At 41.2% G+C, this 25,574-nt stretch overlaps 1 protein-coding gene across 28 annotated transcripts in view; it reads left to right on the plus strand.

The window, feature by feature from the left end:
• The window catches only part of RYR3 (ryanodine receptor 3), a 514,330-nt gene that overhangs the window by 268,979 nt on the left and 219,777 nt on the right, over positions 1–25,574 (plus strand). For 27 of the 28 annotated variants that reach the window (XR_005216490.1, XM_037834372.1, XM_037834393.1 and 24 more), the window contains 4 exons: positions 2,764–2,897; positions 4,203–4,444; positions 11,792–11,984; positions 22,136–22,352. Coding sequence is in view for 27 of the 28 variants with exons in the window: in XM_037834372.1 (XP_037690300.1) it covers positions 2,764–2,897; positions 4,203–4,444; positions 11,792–11,984; positions 22,136–22,352 (786 nt within the window). In the remaining variant the exon portion in view is untranslated. Of the gene's footprint in view, positions 1–2,763; positions 2,898–4,202; positions 4,445–11,791; positions 11,985–22,135; positions 22,353–25,574 lie in introns of those variants that run through there. The other variant, XM_037834396.1, reaches the window with a different exon arrangement.

Here is a 25,574-nt window from a genome sequence, read left to right on the forward strand (position 1 = left end):
ATTGGCTCTGAGTTTCCAAGCAGCCAAAACCATAGAGAAGCATTCCCAACCACCCAGTTCTCATCCACAGGGAAAACAAACTCCATTCCTCAGGGCCTGCAAAGCACTCATTTCTCAAATATAGGACTTGGTATAAAATCACAAAGTGGATAGAGGTAGATTCTTTATATATATATACAATCGCTTTTATAGATAAAAGCCAAGGACAAAATGCAACAGTCAAATGATGCTTCCATGGACATACAATAGTTTCTTATTTTAAAGTAGAATACCCACCTAAGCCTGGGTTTTGAGTAGACTGGAAGAGATTAAAGGAAAATGGGAGTATCTTGAGTGAAATGTAGTGAAAGATGAAAACGATTACAACCCGAAGCAAATAAACTCCACAAGATGGGCCAGGAAGACTCTCATGTTGGACCTGTGTCTCGATTAGGGAAGCCCTGATAGTCATTAGGATGACAAAGAACCCTAAATTCTTAGTGGCTTAGCCCAAGAACATTTATTTTTGCTCACATCACAGTGCAAGGCCAGTCAGCAGGGAGGGCTCCAGTCTGCATAGTCATTCAAAGACAGACACAGGTTCCTTCCATCCAGTGGCTCATTTATCCCCTGGGGCCAGGCTTTGCAGGCTGTAATGTGCTTCCGAATCTCTGGGGATCATGCTAGAATGCAGGTTCTAGTTCAGTAAATCGGGCAGGGCCTGAGCATCTGTAATCCTAGCAGGCTCCCCGGTGTTGCCGGGGCTGCTTGCCCAAGGATCACACAGTAAGTAAGGAGACTTTTGGGTTTTGGAGTGCTTCACTGGATCTCTGCAGCCTACTGGAAAGAGAATGCATGGAGGACTGGGTAGGGAGTTTTCAGGAACCCAGTCTGACAGCGAGGTACATCATGACCATCCATTTTCCCTTGGCCAGAATTCAATCACATGACCCCATAAAACTGCAGGGGACTCTGGGAATGTGGACTCTGAGCTGAGGAGGAGAAGGAAGTGGGTCTGGTGAACACTCAGCAGTGTCTGCCATGGCCTGCCATGCATTCAGAGGCCTTTGATGCTCACTGTCAGTTCTAAAGTACAGATACCTCTGGGCATAATGCTCTGTGCCCTCCACGGGGGACTTGCCCTGGCCCTTCTCTTTTAAAAGAACCTTTTTAAACATTTCCGAAAATGGAAGTTTGCCCGTTTTCCAGTTTTACCTAAAGAAATGCTTTCTAAAAGAAAGCCTAAACAATGCCAACCATGATTCTCAATGACATCATTTATTTATAGGTGAGGCACTGCTCTATAAGACCACATGCTTTTTACAGAGCACCACCCCCCCCCCCCCGTTTTTTTTTTTTTTGGTCTTGTTGCTGTTTGTGTTGTGTGTGGATTAAGCTCTGCTTTCCCTCTGACTGTGACAGCAAGGCTTGTCTCCAAGGCAAAGCAGATGAAAATGTTTGATAGGCCACATGAAAAGTATTTAATTTCCTGGTCATATATGGCTCTTTTCTCAGAGTGAGAAATTATCCTCAGGATTTCAGGTTTGCACAGTTGATATGTTTCACAGAGTGGTAATGGTAAGAGTCCTCCATAAAAGGGCCTCTGGGTTATTTTTCTGCTTGTCCCATAAATGTGCTTTGTATATATCTGGAACAAAATTGACATTCAGGGAGTCAGGTAGAAAATTGGTTTGTGAGAATTATGGATACAAATGCCATCAACAACCTGAAGCCATCCAACCCCACTAAGCACTGGCTCTTTGGTGGCCACTTAGAAAGACTGAAACACAGGCTGCCTCCCCACCTGCCTGGGAGCCTGCCACATCATTGCTGTTATTTATCGAGTGCTATTTGCACATTCCTCCCTGTAGGGGAGAGAGGAAGGAACAGTGCCTGGCCCCGCACAGCTTGCTCTGCTACGATAGGAACACAAAGTCTGAATGAAAGAGGAGGCAGTACAAGGAGAAAGGGCAGACGAGAGGCCAGCCCACTAGTGGAGGCAGCTGGAAAACAAAGAAGAGCTGAAGTGGCTTGATGACTAATCTGGTAGCTTTGCTTTCACTCTAGATAGGAGGAAGATAGCAGGTGACGTGGTTTTAAATACTGATTTCTAGGAGTATATGCATGTCTTGATGAATTTTTATTTATTACAGCAAAAGAATCAAGAACTAGAATCTGCCTTGCTATCACCACTGTTGTACTGACATGATGTTCCCAGAAATACTACATATAGTGGACATTAGCCAAATGGGAGTCTATGAGCCCTTTCATTAAGAGCTGTTTAGCTACCTGCTAGTCCTTCATGCAGAGCACTGTAAATGCTGGGTAGGAGTATCAGCTTAGGTGTGAGGCCTATGCAGGACCTTGTAACCGAATCTCCTGTACTTGCATAGTCCTGAAAGTATATGCTTCCCTGAAATTTTTACCCTAGATGCCTCCCCTGGGTGGGACATGAACCTAGACTATCTTCAGAGCTCCGATTCTTACTTACTTTAATAGAATAATGACCACAGGTGACATGCAGAGTTTGGAGGAAAGGGCACAAGGCTAGGGCAAAGAAACTAAAAGAAGGCCCCAGCCTCATTTCTCCATGAGGCAGCAGGATCTGGAGCATCAGTCACTAATCCCTGGTGAGGTAGGTCTAGCTTCAGTGGCTCTGAGCTGGGTCTTTCCTAGCTCCTACCCTCCACAACTCCTGCTTCCTCCATGTATCGTGGCAATTAGGCCCCATCTGCTGTGCCCTCCTGGTGGTCCTAAGGTCTGGCTGGGTGTGTCCTGCTGCAGGTTCTGGATGTGCTGTGCTCCCTCTGTCTCTGCAATGGGGTCGCAGTGAGAGCCAACCAAAACCTGATTTGTGACAACTTGCTGCCCCGGAGAAACCTGCTCCTGCAGACACGGCTGATTAATGATGTGACGAGGTAAGTACCACATAGTACTGATCAAGCATTATTCTGCCCATCTTGTCTCCAGACAGGAAAGAGAGAGGGGTGATCTGATCTCCAAAGCTGCCAAGAAACCCACAGTTTCTGTAGAGATGTGGGCACATAGCATGAGACCAGGCAAATGTACAGATTTTATGACTAGGGCCTTCTATCCCTTAGCAAAGTTTCTGAAACTCTTTCCCTGAAGTGGCCAAGGCTGGAGTATATGTACCACCTGAGGGCTTAAGAATTTGGCCTGAAGTTTTCTGCTATGTTTTATCTTAAGCATTAAGGCAGATCTTGTACCCTCTTCATAATATGTCACATTTATTTTGGTATACCAACTTTTTTCCTGAAATAGTTTAGTAGAGTGGAGATTCTTGGTTGATACTGTGGTTTCTTGCATCCTCTGGCACAGGGCCACTTAGCCCCAAGGCTATCTGTGAGAGCCACGATGAAGAGCATGGACCTAGCGGAATCCCTGGTCTGATGGTCCATATTTGTAGCCACATGAGTCATGTGGATTTCCTGTGCCTGGACTAGGCAGGCCTAAGGTTCTTTAGCCACTTGCTACATAGACCCATATCCCGATCTACAATGGTGAGGAAAGAACCTCCCCAGTCTAGAGCAGCCCGCAGACCTGCGTCATCCATACAGGCTTCCTTTCTTCTGGTTTTTCCTTGCCCACTTCAGATGGGAGAGAGCCCCAGCCCAGTAACTGTGATCTCTGCGAGTATGAATCCAAACCAAAAAACTCCAAGTGATTTGACCCAAGCTTTTAACCACTTTGCTGGATAATTAAAAGCTCTAGCCCTTTCCAGAGTTGCCTAGTAAAAACTTCCTGCTTTTAAGAGGGCATTATTACTAACGATCCTTAGGTGACAAAGTTGCTGTTATGAAAACGGGGGTGTTTAGACCAGTTCCAGAAGATAGAACTTGAGTAAGTCATTTCTTTCACTTAGAGAAAGAAACAAGATTTTGTAATCATGGCAAGTCTGTATCATGTTTTCAGCATCAGTCACCCATGGTTTGCACTCAGTATATGTTCGTTGCACTGAATGGAATATTTAAAGAGATAACTTTTATATTTTATAATGGAATCAGTATTGCCCAGAGAATTCCACTAAGAACTTGATCTAGTATTAGAATCTGTAAGCTTTTCCTACCCGAGAACAATATGGAAAACATAAAATTGCTCTTGCCTTAGATTTAAGTGGGCCAATGCCTCCTATCCTCTAGTTCAACTTGCTTTCTCCATTCTTAAGACTATAGATGCCACCTGTCCCCATTGTTTAATTTCAGTATCCGGCCAAACATCTTCCTGGGAGTTGCTGAGGGCTCAGCCCAGTACAAGAAGTGGTACTTCGAGCTAATTATTGACCAGGTGGACCACTTCCTGACAGCAGAGCCCACGCACCTCCGAGTGGGCTGGGCTTCTTCCTCAGGCTATGCCCCATACCCTGGAGGTGGAGAAGGATGGGGAGGCAATGGCGTTGGCGATGACCTATACTCCTATGGCTTTGATGGACTTCACCTTTGGTCAGGTGAGTATCTTCCAAAGTTTTGGCCCCTTATCTCTTGCTGAGAATGATTAAAGCTCAAACTGTTCAAGCTGAAATAGTCGCTTTCACATGAAATGATACAGACTCAAGAGTCTTAAACGGATTACGTGGTTTGATGGGAAGGGCATCAAGTCTGAAATGAGACTGTCCTGGGTTTAAATCATGGCCCTGGCACTTCTTTGCTTTATCATCTGGTACTGTTTACTTAACTCTTCTCAAGCTCAGTACCTAGTGCCATCCTTATTGTGCAGGACTGGTTAGGATTAAATGAGCAAACAGGGAAGGAGAAACAGACTCAGCATTTATTTACTGGGAAGTGAGGTACATGTTTTTAAATATTTCCTCCCATTTTTAACCTCATAATGACCCCTTGAGGTAGATAATATCTGTCTCATGTTATAGATGTGGAAATCAAGGTACAAAGATGTTTAAATAATTTATTCAAAATCTCATACTGGGAAGCATCCAGATCTAACTACAAGTCTGTAATCTTGTCAATTCAACATGCTGCTCTAAGATACAATTTATAAAATGTCTGCATCAGTGCCTGATGCACAGTAGGTGCTAATCCATTTAAAAGAAGGCAACACTTCCTTTTTTGAGATAAACATTTGTGGTTTTCTCAAGCTTGTTTGTTTCCATACTGGAGAAATGGGTTGGCTTCTGCAAAATGAAAAACCATAACTAACTCTCAAGCTTCCACACAAGAATAAGAGCTCTACTCTCCTGCCTGTCATCCAAAGCATGTCTTTTATTTGTGTCTTGTATCCCTTTATAAGTCCCTAATGTAAGTATTGTTTTATGTGCCTCTTATTTCAGGAACCATGGCACATATTCTTCCTTAAGTCCAGGATGAGGAAAAAGTGTATCTCTACAAGACAGTTCTATGTATTTTCTTTCGTAATTGGCAACTATGGAACCCATCCCAGTTTCCTTCTTCCCTTAGCTTTCAGGTTAAAACCCAGTCACCCGATGTCAGCAGTTAAGTCAGCTCTGGTCCTGATGACATGCTTCTTGCATTTGGTGTTTATTTTTAATTGGTCAATATGTTTCCTTTATTTTTCTGCTGTTTTCCTTCTTTTTCAACATCTTGAAACTTGTGGGAATAGTGTAAACTTACTTATGTATTTATCCTGATCATTTGGGGAACAAATGAGAAAGTTCCTCTGTCCATGTTCTGTGTGTCCCAGGGGACAGTGTGGTACAGACAAAGCAGACACAAAATGGCAGCATGATGGGGTAGACAGAAGTTATGGACTTTTCTTATTTTTCTCTTCTTTTCCCAACTTAACCTTTCCTAGTTCAGTCTTTTTGGGGTGTGGATCTTCTCTTTCTGGTAGTCAGAGCCTCACTGTGGAACCACTGAGTCTGGGGCTCTGCAGTAGCAGCCCTTAGCTGGCCCAGATGCCTCTGAGGTTATCATCAAATGTCATATGGGTCTAGGAAGCTGTCTCGGGGGATGTGATTCAGAAGAGTCATCATACTCACGTATATCTGCAGCCCCTGAGTTTGGTAGGATTAATCTATGAGGGAATGAATGCAACTGACTTAGTGAAAACCATTGCCCTACTGCTTGCTGGTTGCTGATCATCTCCCACCATCTCTTCATTATAACCCAGTGGTGTTCTCTGGAGCAAGGAAAAACTAACCATTCTCAGTGGAATAAAACAAAAATTTACTTTCTCTTGTCCAGACTTTGCAGCACTGCAGGGGCACTTAGTGCATCCCTTTGTAGATAAACACATTAATAAGTCAGTAGTAGAGAACCTACTCATTGTAGATTCTGAAAGGGCTGCTTTCTGTGCAGTTGTAGACCTGTACATCACGGCTAATTGTGTATGGTTACAAGAGTGTACAGTGTATCATTCTTCCCAATAATTGCTCCTCCCTTGTTTCCTCTGAAGGGAAGCTGGAGTTCGAAGCCCACACCCGTTATCACTAGCAATGGCTCTTGCGATTAGAACTAGGGGAAGGGGCTTTGTGACTCAGCTTTTTGAAGGCTGATTGGGGCTCTCTGAACATTACCCACACTTGGTTCTGCAGGTACACTCAGGTGACTCGAGCCCTCAGTCTCAAGTGTTTGATGAGAGATGGAGAAACCAAAGTTTATAAGATTTTACACCTTTCATTCTCACTAAGACCTAAGACTTCTTTGGGTCTGGGCATCATTCTGAACCGACAAGCACATGGGGAACATATATCTTGCAGAAGGCACTGCAGGTATATATATCAGCATGTGCTCCAGCTGAAGAGAAGACACTTCTGATAATGACTCCCACCAGGACAGTAGTGAATTTCAGACTATCTGATGAGAGGGTAATTGATGAAGAAATAAAATGGAAATGACACTCCAACCCAACTTACCACAGGAGAGAATGGAGGGTGTTTAGGGAGTGATGTTGGAAACCCATCATGACGATTTTTCTCCTTTACCTTGAGATTTAAATACCCAGGTTCGTTAACTTTAAACTTATCTGTGTGCATAAATTAAGCAACTGCCTTGCATTGGTCTTTAATGTCCTTATTAAAGTATAGTAGATGTTGCAGTAATTGGGAAGAATCACAGTGCCCATAATACTTGTCAATAGGAAGAGTCAAAACAAAGAGTATGGCTTTGGAATTATGCCTGGGTTTGGATTCTACCTCTACCATTTACTGGTTTTGCCACCCTAGGCAAATTACTTAATCTTTCTGAGTCTCAGTTTCCTCAGGTAAGATGGAGAAGATAAAAATGAGATAAGGATCATGAAATTCCTGGCACACATTAGATATCCAGTAAAGATTTCCCTTCCCTCATTGTGAAGTCCACTGTAATCTTAGAGACCAAATCCAGAGCCCTGGGTTCCTTTCTGAAGACCATGAAAGTAACCCAGTAAAAGCCCTGGGTTCTGCAAGGTAAAAAACCCACGTCCCATGCAAAATCGGAAAAGAAGTCTCAAAGTGACATCCTGGGAGTATGAATGAGTTTGTTCTCTGTATAGGAGGAGAGCAGCTTTACTAGGTCTTTGTTTAGCCATGGAAGCCTATGAAGTCACTTGCAGGTATCAACCACAGAAGCAACCCCCTTCTCACCGTCCTGGGTGAGCTTAGCCGCTGCCATCCTTTTCTGGAGGAATGTCTCTTTTCTTGTGACAGCATCACTTTCCCTCCCCTGACATCGTCTCCAGTTGGGGGTGCACTGTGCTCAGAGCACATGCAAACCAGCCAAGCCCACTTTCCGGGCCACACCAGACCGTGTCCTCCTGAGTCTTCAGCAGCAGGACGAGGTTTCTTACCTCCAGTACGTTATTGCTGAGGGGGCAGTTTCACTGGAGGAGGTCGTCCCTCCCCTCCCCTTCCCTTCAACAGCCTTTTCCCCTGAAAAATTGGAATAAGCAGAGAAATTTTACCTTCCCTAGATCAGTGATAAGAAGTGAATTAATGGAATAAAATCATGTTTCCTCATTTATTAAGACTTCTAATCCATCAAGGAAACTTGGCTCTGCAGTTGGATTTGTATAAGGGGACTTCATACCTAGCTCCTCACCAAGAGGAGTCTTGGTAGGGCGTTGGTTTATCGATCAAAACACACTCCGCTATGACGCAGACTTTTCCAATCCCAGTCTGTGGAGAGGATCTGAGGGGTAACCATAGAGTGCCAGCATTTTTATATCTTTGGAACCTATAGCTTTCCCACTGCCCAGATGTTTGTGTTTATATGGTTATGCCAAACTCGGCAGTGCCTGGGGCTTTGGAAATGCTGACTGTTAGTGTTTCCTGTTGCCTACATTACTCATCAGAAGACAAAATCCCCCAGTGATACATCCTTGGGTTAACTTGAAGATGTATGGCTTTTTCCTTTGCCTTAAAATGCTGGATTTAAAATGGCCTTTCTGAGCTTCCAGAAACCTTCTGAAGGGCCTGAGCTTCTAAATCGGGGAGGTTTCTTCTCTTATTTAGACTATCAGAGGTAACAGGACTCCCTGCCCTCTTGGTGGACAATCTCTAGAGGTACTCGGAGTTCCTAAGACCTTAAAAAAGCAGTTGTAGAGGCTCTTAGAAAAACTCTGAACAAGTGTCCTTTTCTTTTCTACATCTGTTGATTGTTCTAAAAGAGACATATTAACCACTTTCGAAATGGCTGTTTTAAAGAGAGATTTTTGGACTCAGCCCTCACTGGTACAATTTTCCATATTATTTTTTCCTAATATCATGAACAGTCTAATATTTCTGTGATGTTTTGGCAAGTGTGTCTACCATTAGCCTAGTAATTAAGGTTTCTGGAGTACTCATAGTACTTTTAAAACATTATGATAACAGTAATAGCCTTTAGTGTGGGTCTCAGTGTGTCAGGCACTCTTCTAATTACTCTACATGGAATAATCCATTCAAAACTCACAGCAACCCTAGGAGGTAGATATTATTATTAATATATGACAGATGAAGAAACTTGAGTCTAGAAAGATGAGTGACTTGCCCAAGGATACACAGTAAATGGCAGAGTTGGCATTCAAGCCCAGGCAGTCTGGTTCTAGACACTGCCCTTGACCACTGCAGTGTACTGCCTCTACGGTGTTATACAGGATGTCCATCGTTCATTTCATCAACCTCATGGGCGTGACCACAGATCACTGTGGGCATCACTGTGCCTATTTTACAGGTGGTAAAGTGGATCCTCTGGTAAAATCAGATGGCCAGGTTCGTGTAGCAGGTGAAGAGTTGGGATTTGAACCCAGGCCTGTGTGAGTGTAAGGCTCCTTCCCACCCCCGTGCCACCTCATTACAGAGTAACTGAAAGGACCAACATCTTGTTTAGATGTGGGGTGCAGGACCCTTCCGAATCATTCGGGGCCTTGAAAACCCTCAGGGGAGGATTCTTCTTTTACATAGGAACTGATTTACAAAAGAGAATGTGTAAAAGCAACCACATATCTCCTTCATTTTCCAGTTCCAAAATCTTCTCACTATTCACATTATAAAATGAGATACATTTATCAGATGACTTTTTATGACTTGACTATTATACAAAATGGACTCTTTTATTCAAATATTCTTTCTATTACATTGCTCTAAGCACTTGCTATGCATAGCTGTGTATCCAGTGATTATCAAGTCTCCCCTTTAGTTTCTAGGTAATATTGGCCCCAACTCTATATTCTATACCGTATGTGTTTTAAAATAGGCTCAGCCAATGATTTCAATTTGCCGATAAATGATCTTTAGTGAGTGTTCCAAAGGGAAGTTCTACTTGGAGCCTAGACTCTTAGAATAAAGGAGGTAAGAGTCATTCACCACAAGAAATAATTGCTTGTCCTGGTTGTTGTCAACCAAGAGAGCAGACCAGACATAAGAACTTCTCCCTGCCACCATTCCTCTGGAGGGCGATTGGCAACTATGGCATGTTGAAGGCTAAATAAAGCTCAGATCTGAGCTTCTGATGGCATCAAACACTGCTACAGAGGAGGAACATTCCCTGTGAAAGCTGTTTTTGATTGTTACTGGCTGAAGCTTGGGCCAGCACAGAAGCCAACAGGGAACTCAGAGAGGGTGGGAAGAGGGCACTGGAGTCTCAGTTCAACACTGTCAGCTTCATCCTGGTTTATATGATTCTCAGAAAGGGAAAGGACCTTATAATTTGAATTTTTATCCTGCGAATATGTGGACACTTTATAAGGCAACTGTCCAACCACACATTTCAATTATTTCCTGGTTTTCTCAAGTTCACCGAAATCTCTTGGGGATTTGTTTCAATGACTAAAGTGATCTTTTCCAGAAGTCAACAAATGAAAAGAGAAACATTTTTAAGTAAGAATGGGAAGATAAGACAGTTTTTAAGAGTGAGACAATTATAGCAAACATTGCTGAGTTTGAATATCATAGATTCCTTTCATAACAGATTTGAATAATGCAAGGAAGAAAAAATTTCTGGGACTTGGGATATCTAAACTGTAGACAATGAGCTGGGCGTGCTCGGGCTTCTCAAATGGAGAAGTTTGAAATATGTCAAACCTCCATATTCGAGTTTGGCTTAGTTTGGGGCTTTTAAAAAAAAACATGTATTTTTGAATATAGATCCAGCAATGAGGAACTTGTTCTTCATTCTCATTGGTGAAGGACAGTATTAAAGTTGCAAAACCAGAGCCCAAGGCTATCCCGGACTAATCTGCCAACACGCGTTGAATGTTTTCCGTGCTGTTGCAGTACTGAAGTTCAGGTCATCCAGGTCCTGTGTTCCTGCCGGCTTTATTCTCCTACCACGTCTCTCTCATGAAGCCCCTATCCTCTCCCACATTCCAGCCTTGCAAAACTATCCATTTTGCAAATATGCCTTATATTCCTTTTATGTAAACTTGCCTTCTCTCTGGACTGCTTGTTGTTTTCTCATCCCTTATATGTGGAAGACTGGAAGTATTTACATCAAAATGTTAACGGGTGATTCTTTTTAGACTTTTTATTGAGGTAGATTTTTTCCCAGCAAAAACAAAAAATGTGTTTTTATAAATGTGGGTGTTTTTGTTTGTTTTTCCTGGAAGCCCATTTTAATACTTAACTTCTGCCCCTTTGTTGCTGTCTTCCAAGTCTAGAACTGCAACCCTGGTAGGGGGATAGGTGGAGTGATTATAATAATTTAGTTTTAGAATTTCTGGAATAGAATGGTTTGAGATATAAAAGCAGAAAGGTGATTTTCTCACTACTTTAAGTTCGATCAGGAAATGACAAATCGTATTATGAAAGAGATGTGCAAAAGTCACCAATGCCAGGTATAACTGACAATATGTTACCCTGCCTAAGTGAAACAATAAAATTCTTAAAAACAAGATTGAAAAAACATGCTGCCATTGAATGGCTAGGTGGTCTTTGTTCTTCACTTTGGTGACCGTATCGTTCAGAGGAAGTAGAGGGACAAGCATGTTCTTTGGGCACCTATCAATAAATATACTATGAATATACTTCAGAGAACCTGTACCCAGCAAATACAGCTTGTCCATTTCTTCAGGTGCCAGACCAGAGTCTGAGCACATACTGAACAGGTTGAATTCTTCTTTGTTCTCTTTATAATTTCCCCTGAGACTCCTCTCTTCTCGGGCATGGTGTCTACTCACTCACCAGCACTTAGGGTATCGTTTCTCATTGCTCTTCTCACACAGGGAAAGCAAAGCTGTATTTCAAATTCAATAGCATATCCAGACTTCCTGGGCACCCATCATGCCTGGCCAGCCTCCCACTGGTGGCCTGCGAGCATTTCCTTTTACTCCCGACTTCCCTGAGTCTCAGCCCTCAGCCTCTCCCTCCAGTGCGGTGAGTCCCTTCGGAGCCCCATGCTCCTTCTTACTGATCTTTGCCCACCAGGCCGGATACCCAGAGCCGTGGCCTCCATCAACCAGCACCTCCTGAAGTCCGATGATGTGGTCAGCTGTTGCCTGGACCTCGGAGTGCCCAGCATCTCCTTCCGCATCAATGGGCAGCCTGTGCAGGGGATGTTTGAGAACTTCAACACGGATGGGCTCTTCTTCCCTGTGGTGAGCTTTTCAGCAGGTGTCAAGTAAGTTACGGCTGTGAGTTCATGGAGAGTAGCCATTACCCCCCTCCCCACCACCCCTGTGAGCTGAGGAGTGTGATAATCTCCCTCAGGGTTTCTGTACCACCACTCAAACTCCCCCAGGAAGGTGATGGTGAAGGGTGGAGGGAAATCCAGTCATTCATTATGTAAATTATTTGTTAAACATTTATCTCCTGCCAGGGATTATATAATGTACTCAGATAAATATTAAGATAAATAAGTCCTGCCTATAAACTTAATAATTATAAAATTAGTACATGCTGTTATAAAATTTGAGATATATAGTTACAAGCAAGACAATAAAAATCATCCATGATCCCAAAATTTAGCTGTAACCCCAGTAATATTTTGGTGTATTTTCTTCAAGTCTTATTTTTTCTACAAATGTATATATATATTTTCATTGGCATCACACTGAATATGAAGTTTTATATCTTAATTTCCATTCAGCCATACGTCATTAGTCTTTTCCCCCGACATTAAGTATCTTCCTCAAAATGAAGTTTTGTGGTCATATTATATCCCTTCATTTGGCTGTTTCAAAATACAGCCATTACTTTGTTGTTAGAATTATATGTTGATTCCATTTTTTTTATTTAAAAAATTATTAACATTCTTGAGCATAAATCTTTGTCTGCATTTCTAATTAGTTCCTCTTAGAAGTAGGTCAAAGGGTGTGAACTTTTTAAAGAAATCTTTTTAAAGATTTCTAAAATCTGGCCAAATTGATTTTAAGGAAGATTGTCTAAACAGTTGAGAATTCCTTATCAATAGTACAGTTATAAAAATGTGCTATCATCACTTGTAACAAATGTTCCACACTGATGCAGGGTGTTACTAATAGGGTGGTATATGGGAATTCCTTATTTTATGCATGATTGTTTTGTAAACCCTTAACTTCTCTAATAAAGAAAAATTCAAAAAAATTCCTTATCAACAATTCCAAAATCTAAAAAGCTCTGAAAGCCATACATTTTTCGTAGTTAATTTGGCACAAAACCCGATCTGAACTCATTTTGTGGCAAAAACTAATGTGAACAGATGTGAGGCTGTTTATAGTCTTTCATTTATTCAATTTTCTGTGATATTTATATAATTAAGTACAGAATATTAATGTACTGGTTATGGGGCACTGCCCATCACCCTGTTTAATATAAAGTACATATGACTTTATTTCTTTTTTAAAATCTGAAGAATTCTGACGTCTGAAACATATCTACTCCCACAATTTCAGATAAAGGATTAGGCCTGTGGTAACCATTAAAGTAACATATAGGAATGCCCAACTGGATTGAAGCCTCATTAACTTTTACTGTGAATCTTTGCTAATTTGAGAAAATTTTATCTTAAAGGTTTAATTTTCTATTTCTTTGATTACCATTATGGTGAAATATTTTTGTATGTTTATTGCTTTTAGGCATTATTTCAGCCTAATATTTTTGTCAATTTGTGTTCTCAGCCTTTCTCATTTTAATTTTTATTGATTTGGACACATTTTTATATGTTAAGACTGTTAAGCTTCTGTCAGAGTTTTTTTCTTAGTGATTTACCTTTTCACTTTTGTTTTTATCTGTTGTTTTTCTGTTTGTTTTTTCCCTTTTACAAAAGTAATTCAAGTGTTTTAGTTTCCTCAGTACTAAAGCAAATACCAAACAATGGGTTGTCTTAAACAACGGGAATTTATTGGCTAGGAGTCCAAATTAGGGCATCACCAAGGCCTCTCTTCCTGCAGACTGGCTTTCTGGAGCTGGTGGCCATTGATCCTTGGTCCTTGGCTCTGCTGTCACGTGGCAATGCCCACGGTGGCCTCTCCGTTCTCTCCCGGGTTCCGTTGGCTTTCAGCTTCTGTCTGCTCCCTCTGTTTCTCTCTGTCTGAGTTTCATTCTGCTTGTAAAGGACTCCAGTAGACGGATTAAGACCCAGCCTAATTGAATTGAACCACACCTTCACTGAAGGACCCTCATCACCCATAGGAATAGATCAAGTTTAACAACTTGTTTTTCTGTGGTACATAGCTCCAAGTCACAGCAAATCAAAGAAAATACCATGAACCCATAATCACACACCCAGAGATTATCGTATTACCTTTTCACCTGCACATCTGAATATGTTTATGCTAAATTGGGCATTTGCTATGCTTCCTGGTTTTTTATATACTGTGGCTATATCCTGTTCATTGCTCTGCCCCTCTTTCCTTTATACCAGTTCAATGTTGTTATAATTATTTTAACCTTGCATTTTAACATCTGTAAGGCAAGATCCCACTCTGAATCTTCTTTCCCCAAATTTTCTTAGCAATTCTCCATCCCTGCCTTTTAAAGGGATCACAGCTGAGTGAGCAGATGAGTCCACACAGTCAGAGGCATGCTGCTTTTCCTATAAGCCATTGGAAAAGGCCATGGAGGGAGAGTTGGCAGTAACACAGTAGCGGAGCAGGGCTTAGAGCTGGGTCACAAAGAAGCCATCGCAGACTTCCAAGTTGCAACTCCAACAGTGGAGTTTTCAGGGTGAAGCCGCTGTAGTAGGCCTCAGCACCTCCTGTGGTTTGGTAAACCAAGACATGTTCATATCTTTTCCAAAAATGTATTAAAAAAATGGGTCCTGTTTCAATTATATGAACTATTTAGGAATAAAGAATTATCCTTAGAAATGATACTCCATTTTAGAAATCTGAGACAGATGTATGTGTGTTTGTATATATACGCATGCATATTTACACATGGACTTGTGTAAATATAATATACAATAATTAAACTTTATTAATGTCTAAGATTATTATAGCAAATGGAGACCCTCTATAGTAAAGCTTTACTAGGGTTGGAAATCTACTCACTAAGAGTCCAAGCAAGAGAATCTTACATCAGTCTTCAGTGACGATATTCTGAAGATTGAGAGCTCTTTTCCTGTGTTTCTCTGTGCTAAGGGTTATCTCATACTGAATCGTCCCTTTTTAAGTGTAGCCTAACATGTTATTCCTCACTTATATCCATAAGGGGCCTGTAGAAAACAAGGAGTATCACTGAAATACAGGGCACTGGGCTCTGTAAGCACAAAGAAGACTGATTGGAGCAAAGAAAAACAGCATAAGCCCATTGTACATGTTCTCCACTCCATTCTCCAGGAGTAAAGAGAATGAGTAGGACTCTAAATACAACATAACAGCAGTTGGGTCATCCACATTTGAATTCAGTGCCTTCTCCAGAGAAACAAGACCATTCTGAGCACTCATTTGCCAGGACTGCATCTGCCTGGGAACTGACCGAGTGGTTAATGGTTTTAGTCAACAGCATCAGTGCCGTTCCCTTCTTTATTTGTTTTGAACATATCACACTTACTGGGTTTACTTTCTTTCATAGAGGCTATTACTACATCTACTTCCCAAAGATCTCATCTGATTAAACTATTTAGCTAGAATTCCGATTTCTGGAGAAAGAGGTGTCTTCTCTAGTCTTCTGGCTAATGGACCATGCTATGTGTTCTGCATTAAGAGAATAGTACATCCACTTTTGGATGATGCATAATGATTTTTAATCATTAACTCATCTAAGGAGAGGCAGACTCACAGTCGTGTGCCTGGTTGGCAAATGCCTTTTACTGAAATACACCCTGTCATCCCATGATGTCTTTGGTCAGGGTCGTTGCTGATCCTGTGTTGGAGAGGAGCCAACTGTTTTATTTTCACTTACGAACAAATGTGATCAATATACCAATACTTATCTTTGGTTTAGCTGGTAGGGTATGATTTGGTGCTGAAACTCAGTAGTTCTTGGTACTACAGTAGCTTGGTTGCACAAAAAGCTAGAAAAAGAAACCAGGATAATGCCAAGTTAATTAAAATATTTTATTGGAAGTAAATTTGTTCAGTAATGAAATTGTATGGAAGTCATTGGCTTTACCCAACACAGCAGAATATTTGCCTGGTTTTTACAGTGTCTCTCCTTGCTGGGTACAGGGTAATTCCCATCATAGACCCTCTTCTTATCCCATCATAGAAGACAGGCAGAATTGTTTCTCATATATATATATAAAATTCTGGTTTCTAAATTAGATTTCTCTTTCACAGGATCATTCCCTCCCATTTAATGGTCTCTACTGTGGTCATAGTTCTGAATTTGTGGCCCCACAGTTATTTTTATAATTACAAACTATGTTGTTAATAATACCTGATTAAGATGTTACTGCTGGCAATCAACAAAAAGCAAAGCCTCATGAAGAGCAAAGATCTTTTTCAGTTATATTTATCCACAGTGAAGTCGAAGGCAACACGAGTAATTACTGACAAACTGCACAAATCAATACGTGCTCTCTTTTCTAAGTATTATAAATGTGCCTCTTTAGTTTTCTTCTCAGTGGCTTGTTTATGGACTGTGTTGGTGGCACAGTAGACCCTCAGCATAACAACCCTATTCCTTACAGAACAGAATTCGGTATGAGGCAAATGCACCTTGGAACCCACCCAAAAGGATGCCAGGGTGGTCTAACCTCCGACCCCCATGGATTGCATTATCAAAAGCATTATTGCAGCGTATAGTGAAATGTAGCTGCTAATTTCTGTTTTGCAGAATATTGATGATCTACTCACTGTATGGTTTGTAGCTAAACTCCCCATAGATCTATTTAATCATCTTACATAGCTTTTTACCAGCTCTTTCTAATTTATGAAAACAGCAATATCCAAAGATGTTTGGTATTTGTGGCTGCTGTTTGTTTTCTTTTAGTATCTACCAGCATCTGCCAAAATTCAGGTAACCAACAAATTAGCTATTTCCAGCTTGCTGTGGTCAATGTGGAAATTATTGCTTACATAAATATTCTTCTGCGGAGAACATGATGAGCGTTGGCTAGATTACTCTGGGCTTTCATCAAACCCTGGCCAGAAAGAAATATGAATGTGGGAATGTACATAACTCAGACTGTCCTCCAGTCTTAGCAGTATGGACTAAAGATGCAATTATGAATCATGACTTAACAAGTTGAAGTCAGGTCAGCAGAAGGCTTGCTAATTCTTTTTCCTTTTAACCACAGCCTGTTTCCTTTTCTTCTTTGGAACACTATCCTAGCTCTCTGGGAGAAATTCAATACCAGGTAAAAGTAATGAGACATCTAATAAGTAAGGCAAAAGTAACTTCACATGTTTTTGCTAGTGAGCTATGAATGATAATATTGTAGCCCAATGAAAAGAAAACTAGTAACCCTTTTTGAGCACATCTTGATTTTCACTGTATTTTTAAATTCTTGGATAAGTCTTCCAAATCCGGGAACTTGCAATAAGTATTCTCATCTATTCTGCAAATTGGCAAGCAAAAATGCACAAATCTCAAAAGATGAAATTGAAAATATTACTGGGAATTTTTCAATATAATTTGATCTGTGGTTTCAAAATTAGTCCAGTAAATAAAAAACTCTCCTATTCATGCCCAAACCTTACTTACTCCCAGGCAGCTCTTACTGAAGCTTTTGCTCATCTCAGAGGTGGCGGAATCTAAGGACACAGTCACTTACTGTAAACACTGTAAGAAGAAAAACTGTCTTTGGGGATTGATGGAACATTTGAGTTATAGGAAGAACCCCAGAGGATGATACTAGTGCTTTAGTGGAAGAGATTGAATTGATTAATGAATTGATTTTTAAAATCCATTAATGTAGAGAAAAATATGAAGACAAAGAGGAAATAATCTTAATGAACTAAATTCTAAAATTCTCTTTTAATTTTAAATTCAACATTTGTCTGATATTGGAAGATTGAGTGGAACCCAAGAGCAGGAAAGAAAACCCACAGAATAGAGCTTTATATTCTAATTGGAAATTTCTCATTTATGAATGAGGTAAAGGATTTAACAGATAAACATTAAATGTCAGATAACCAATTTATTGAAAGAAGTAGACTAGGTAGGTGTAATTCCATTGTTCCACCTTTTATCCCTTCAAAAACGTGCTCTGGATTTCTGATCTTGGGCATATCCTGTAGCTTTTAACGTACATTTCAGGAACGAGAAAAGTCATGTCAGTAATTTGAAATTCCATCTATTTGAATATTAAAATTCCACATTTGTTTCTAATTTAAAGTTTGAGCCCTCTACCAGCTCAGGTCTGCAGTATGAGGTTGTTTTTTTCACCCCACTTAGCCAGCTTCTGTTTTGGACCCCTCTAGACTTGGGCCCAGGAGGGAGAAAGACTCGGGGATGAAAATATCCTTTTGGAGTTGTTGCAATTGCTGTGTGACATCACGTCTTTGTATGGCAGTTGCACACTTGTTGCCTCTTTCTCTTCTGGGAACCTTTTATGTGTTTCTTGGACAGCCACAGTCCAAGAGCCTCCTACACACCTTTTGACAGAAACCGCACCATCCTGGCTGTCTGCTGCCCTCTGGCTGGCCTCCCCTAACCCACCCTCTTGCTTCCCCCAGTCCCTACGTTTCAAATTTCCACTGAATCATTTGCCTTTCTGGGCAGAATCCCCTTTCAAGGTGGCTGTGACAGCTGGCTCATTCCCTGGAGTCTTTTTCTGGCCCTCCAGTGAGCACAGTCCGTGGCCCCACCCAGAGTGGAAGGGCAGCTTATTCCCATGCAGCTTTATCTCTCTCTCTGCTTTGTCATCAGATGAACCAGTCCCTCATTGCACTCCAGGGGACACTTGTCAAGCTTCTGAGTAGTTCCTTGAAGCCTTTATCATTTGACTTCAGATGGGAGAGAACCATCCCCTCCCTCCTTTTCTCCCCGACAGACAGTTCTCTCCAAATGCATTCTTTGCCTTTTCTTATCAGTCTGGAAGTGAGTGGTAGGCTAAGGCTGTTAGAACTGGTCTCATAATTTTTTGGTATTTCCCGAATAGGTGAGCTAGCATCTTGCCTTAGGATGTGGAAATATTTGGCATCCTATGAATTATTTGCCTTTGGAACCTCTGCACAGACTCTGATACAGAAGGGATCCCATTTTAATATCCTCATATAATTAAAGTAGGTTTGGGGTGTTTCATTGTCCTCCTTTTGATTGAAACATGTATTTTATCCCTAGTTATTTCCTTTGAGCTCATCAATCTGAATCTCACAGAGAAAGTGATGAGGTTTAACCACCAATATTGATGGTAGTTTGTTGGATCCTTTTCCACAGATTCTCTGGGCAGGTTCTTCATGGAGAGTGAGGACAGGAGCCTCCGATGGTAGAGGTGCATGGCACCAGCTCCCATTCATTCCCACCTGCTGGGGAGCAGGGGCTTTGGAAGTTATCCAGGGCTTTCCTTCCACCCACGGAGGCACAGTGCAATGGTGTTTGAAACCGAATGGTTCAGTAAGCAGTAAACACTGATTCCTGCCTATGTTAATTTTTCATTTTATGTTTTTTATGGCCATTAGAAGAGATAAGTTTAAGATTTACAACCAAATTATCACTGTCCTTTTAATAGCTGAACATAAAAACAGAAAGCACTGTCCTCTTTTAGAGCTGCCTGTAGCTCCACCTTTTTTTGATTTATCTCTCCAGAAGACAACAGCAGGTTTTTAGACTTGAGAAGTTTTAAAACTAAACAGAACTGGCAAGAAAGCTCATGAATAATAAAGTTCATCAAGAAGTCCTCATAAGAGATCATTCACTCGCCCCTGGAATCCATACACCAGTGAGTAACGCAGAATACACTCGCTCTCCAAGCTGCTGGCCGCTCAGCTGCTCACGGGAAGGTGCTCAATGGGAAGAGAGAGGCAAAAAACTTCCCACACGAATTCTTTGCTTGAAAAGATCCAATTTTATCCCCTCGTTTCAACACATCCAGTAACACAATCTGTTATGTTGCAATTGAATTGGAAACTTCTCAACAAATAATTTTAAGGCTTAGTCATTAGTCCCTGAAGGTTCACTAGATTAGTAACATTGCAGGCTAATGACTCAATTTTGTTTTAATCTCATTGTTCATATTCTTAATACACATAGATCATGCCCTTTTATATAACACTTAATGTGGGAACATTCACAGGGGACAATTGTGTTTCTAATTCTATGTCGTCATTGTTTAATACTTTAAAATGGGAAAGTGGGAGGCTTCGTATTTCTATATTTAATTTTAAAACACAAAATGTTATTTGGACAAAGTATTTTTATTGGAAGGGAAAAAAGGCATAATATCTCTCACTTGGAGAGATTTTTATTTCCAGCTTCATAATTGGGATATTTCCACAATCACAATTCTGTAGTCAACAATGAGGCTGTCTTGCAAGGCTGCCCCACCAGGGTGTTGCAACTGAAGGAAGTGAGGCCTCTTGGAAGGTGTCCTGCTCTGAGAGCTTTACTAAATCATAATCTTTCCTCCACGTACCAGTCTCCCCTCACTGACCCAATCCATCAGCAGTTCCTAATAACCCTACCTAATCCAAAAACAAAAGTGAGATCTGGTTGCTTCTTTGCATCTTTGTCATCACCTTTGTCAAACCCACCCTCGCCTCTCACTGCGACTACTCCAGACTACACGAGCCTCCTAATTCGTCCCAGATCCATTTACTTAGAACAGATAGAAGAGTCTTGTGTGTCCTCTCCTTTCAAGACCATCAGAAGTTCCCACCTGGAATAAAATCCCAACTGCTTGCCATGGTTCACAGGCTCTCCCTAATCTGGCCCTTCCCCCTCTCACCTCATCTCCTGCCCTTCTGGCTCATGTGTTGTCACCCATGCTGTCCTCTTACCTGTTATCTGACCTATACAAGCTCTTCCCCACCTCAGGAGCCCTTGCCTGGAATGCTTTTTCTCCAGGTTTTAGACTCATTGGCTCCTCCTCAGGGAGGGTTTCCTTGACACAGTCTCTAGGACCCACCCCTTCCCCAAGTTATTTCACATCTTCCCCTTTATTCCTTCCTGTAAACTTCCAATCTGTAAACATCTGTCTTATTCATGTGCCTGTCTATCTAGTAGAATGCCCACTCTGTGAGACCAGGAATGCTGTGTATCTGTCTATTGCTAAATCCCCAATCCAGAGCTGTAGGGGCTTAGTAAATATTTGTTAAAGAGAGGGAGCGAATGAATGAATGTATGTAGATATTATGCATCTCTTTATTTTTCCTGTGGGAAATAATTGTGAAACCTGCAAGGCTACAATATTCTGCTTTGTTTTAATTACTTAAACTTGTGCTCATATTTCCTGTCAATTTAATGTGGTTGACATCGATTTGTTAGAGCTGTATATCTGGTTAAAAACCTAAGATCGTGTGAAGTACTGTTTTGAAATATTCCACTTTCGCCTTCTCTGGTAGCAGTCCTTGCAGAGGGAGCTTTGGAGTTGCAAATGTACAGCCAGCAGGATGAGTTAGAATATTGAAAGAGTTCTGCGTGTTGGCAGATAATGTCCGCCATTACTGTGAGGCCCCAAGTGTTCTTCTCCCTTCTTAGAAGGTCTGCTGGGGGTGCCGGAGAGTCAGGCCTGGATGCCAGTGGGGGCTGCTGCCCCTGACAAAGGTCCTGGCACCCTAGCGAGCAAATGCCTGGCCATCTGGCCCTCTGTGGCTGTAGCTGCCTGCCCCACTGGCACTTCCTCAGAGTCGCCCTCAAATGGCCACCCTGGGGAACTGCAGCCCCTGCAGTGCATCATTTCTATTAAATATTGTCACCCTGGCGTGTATATCATTTGTGTTTAATTTCTGTTGTTTCCCTTAATCTTTGTCTGCGTCTTGAGAAAAGAATTTTCTATATTCCTCACATAGTTACATCTTGTTTTCTTTACTTGACTTGTGGGTAATGTCTTTCATGTAAGAAGACTTGAAGATCTCATGCTATAGTTTCAATAATATGATCTTTATGGAGAGTAACCTCATCATCATTATCACTGTTACTCTCTTACCTTTTCAATATTGTAATAATGATACTTGTAGTAACGATTTACCTGCTAGAGTAAGGATAAACTTGATCTTAAAAATCTAATTTTTATATATAAGTGAATTTTTAAAGTCTTTTAGCAGATATACATTGGGGTGAGTTGAGGATCATCATTCACACCTGGTTATTTTTCCACTGCTTTTTTGCATACTTTGAGGTGTTTGCTGTGTTGAATCTGAATTTAGTCAATTTCTAACAAAATTATTCATGGGGGGGGGTGACCTTTATTTGGGCTGATATATTTTTTAACCTCTCTATATCTGCTCTCTCCAAATGGCACAGAGTTCGTTTCCTGATGGGTGGACGTCATGGAGAATTTAAGTTCCTGCCTCCCTCCGGCTATGCCCCTTGCTTTGAAGCCTTACTTCCAAAAGAGAAGATGAGACTGGAGCCTGTCAAAGAGTATAAACGCGATGCTGCAGGAGTTAGAGATCTGTTGGGTACCACCCAGTTCATTTCTCAAGCCTCTTTCATCCCGTGCCCCATAGACACCAGTCAGGTAGGTTCAAATCAGCCAGAGGCAACCCACATAGACGAAACAATAGGGTGTTAAAGCCTCCTCCTTTCTGTGTTGCCTTTGAACCATTCTTATCTTATGTTCTATAGAATTGTCATGTAATGTCGACAGCCACTATTCCTCATGTTTCCACCATGCACAAAGATTGGGTTCTTTAGGGATTTCTCAACCAAGGAACATGGCCAGCACCTGCCATGTGCAAGGCACCATACTAGGCTCTGAGAAGCATAGGCAGAAATATTTCAGTCATAATTCTCTGGGAATTCACTATGAAGTAGAGGAGGTAAGAAGCAAATGTGCAAGGCCAAATGTAATAACCGCAAAATGAATATTATGTACAAATAAATGCTAGAGACATCCTTTAGGCTAAAATGTTTCTGGAAGTCTGGGTAGGGAGTATGGAATTCAGTTAGGGTCTTTAAGCTTAAATGGGGAAGGGAGCCCAGGAGTGAAGTAACAGGATGACATAAATGGGGCCTAGAAGCAGAAGCATACAGCAAGGACAGGTGACAATGAATATTCTCATGTGGCTTGATGCCTGGAGGAGGAGAAGCATGTAGATGAGTTGGAGATAAAGCTGAAAGAAGAAACTGGCTTTCATGGAGGGCCTTGGAGGTGCTGATAAATGGATATATGCCTGCCTTTTCTATAGCCTATATTTTGAGCGAGACTCATTCGCATGGTACAAGGAATATACAACAACTTTCAGCATTCCCTACACACCAGAGCTATTCAAACCACTATTCTAGGTGACTGAGGCATTTGAGTTAATAGTTTGTAAGAATATAGCCTATAGAATGTTTCTAACATGTATTTGCCCATAATATTTATTTGGCCTTATTCCATTCAGTTGTGATTGGGGGGTGAGGGTGGAGAAACAGAGGGGAAGAAAGTGCAAAGGGGAAAGGGGGAAAGAGAGTATGAGAATGCATTTGCTTCTTACTACCTGTGGTTGATGACTGATTGTGAATTCCCTTGAAGTAAGAACTGTGGTGTTTCTTTGCCTACTTTACAGGGCGAGTGTACCACCTTGAACATAGTGTGGGTTGAGAATGTTAATAGAAAACTGGAGTGGAGAGGTGAAATGGAAGTGATCCTAGGAATTACATCATCTAGTTCCTATGTATTCTAGACCAGAAGCCTGAAGTCCAAAGCACTAAAGCAGCTTTTCTGTGGACACAGGGCTGCTATGCCCAAGCAGGGAGAGAACACGCTCTCTTCCTGCTTCTTCAAGCATGAGTTCTGTTTCTCTGTGCTCCCCTCTCCTTACTACAGAATCAGGGCTTCCTGATGAAGAGTTGGCCTCAGAGAGTTCCAAGAGATTCATCAGGAAGGAAAGGAGGGCTAGACACAAGAGCAGGACAAGTTTTCTAAACATCCAGAATTGAAGATCTGGAAATAAATGATCACAGAGAAATCAATAAGCCAGAAGAACTTCAATGTCCAGACCAAAAGCTGAATTTTATGGCCCCTGTAAATAGGGAAATGTTCTTGGGACATCAAATAACAGCGAAGTTCTTGTTGGAAAGGTGTAATTTATTATCTTGAATGAGATCTTATGAATTTTTTAGAATTGATCATTCTGTGGAATTATTGTCAAAGGAAAAGTTAAAAATAAGATACACAAAGTCCCTGCGCCATCCTCTCTGGAGCACATTAACCAGTTTGCAAATTGAGTACTGTTATGGCACAGAGGAAGCCTGGGGTGCATTTAATGCCTCATCCCACTAGCCCCACTAAAGCCCAGTCACTAAACAGCAATTAAGTGCTGAAGGCTTGACCCGACCCCTCCCCTTACTGAGCACTAGGAGAAAGGAGCCCAGCTCCAGGCAGCCTTCCCTCTGGACTCCAAGCCCAACCCCGAAATAGAGGAGACGTCAAGTCGTACTTAGTCTGCTCCAGGTAATCACAAATTGAGGTCACTGAAATGATGATTTGGAGCTATTTGTGGAGGTCTCTTTCCATAATGCCAGAATTCCCGCCCCACCCCCCACCCCCTTCACCGAAGTGCTTGTGGTTCCTGGGACATGCGAATTTACTTTAAGGCTGTAATCAACTGAAGAGAATGAAGTCCAAATACAGCTGTAACTTTTTGCTAATAATTTCCCCGATTTTGTCACTTATCAAAACATCATGTCACTACTTAACATTGAAATTTTAATAATTAAAGTGGGCTTTAAAAAATTTTTTGTAATTGAAAGGTAAATAGTGATTATAACTCACTTAAATTATTTTATTGCTGATTCTATGATCTCCTAACATAACTTGATATACTTTTTCTCCAAAAGAAATATTTTTTTCATGAGCCAAAGAATCAGGGAATGACTTTTTTAAAAATGTTTATTGTGATCACCTTTGTAAAACACAAAATTTCCCATTTTAAGCATTAAGTGTATAACTTGGTGGCATTAATTGCATTCACAATGTTGTGCTACCATCACCACCATCCATTACCAACATTTTTTATCATCTGTCGGAAATAAAGCGGTACCTGTAAGGGAATAAATGCTCACTCGGTTTTGGAGGAGAAAAGAATTTATTTACAATCTTGCAAGATAGGGCGTCCAGCCAAACATGTGGCAGGCTGGCGCGCCAGAGGAAGAGAATGACGATCTTTAAATCTCCTTCTCCTAATTTGCAAGACCCTCCCCTGTTTCCCCATTGACTGGGTACTACAGAGGTTACAGCCTATCCGAGAACACTAACTAATTTATCTTTTGAGATTTTAATTTGTATAGCCTATCCCAGAGAGCCAACTAGCTCATTATTGAGATTTTGAACTGATCAGCCTATCCCAGAGAGTTCATTTAGTTTAAAAAAATTTTTTTTTCTTTTTCTGTGAGTTCCCGCCTCTGATTTTACCTCATATCTCTTTACATTCCAGAAACCACGGTTACTTTTTCATATAAGGGGCTGGCAGATCCTTTCTTCTCTTTATCACGGGGCTTGTTTAAACTGGTTTTGCCTCCATTTCCCTTATTCCATGCTGTTTTTATGTGAAAACTAAACTTATCCCTTTCTTACATCATCTCAAACAGATACTCTGTATCATTAGTCAATGATTATGGAATTGCATATTCTAGGTATTTCATATAAGTAGAATCATACAATATTTGTCCTTTTGTGTCTGACTGATTTCACACAAGAAAATGTTTTCCAAGTTCATCCAAGTTGTAGCAGTAACTTCCCATCCCCACCCCCCTT

Source organism: Choloepus didactylus, chromosome 4, assembly GCF_015220235.1.
Source record: "Choloepus didactylus isolate mChoDid1 chromosome 4, mChoDid1.pri, whole genome shotgun sequence".
NCBI lineage: Eukaryota > Metazoa > Chordata > Mammalia > Pilosa > Megalonychidae > Choloepus > Choloepus didactylus.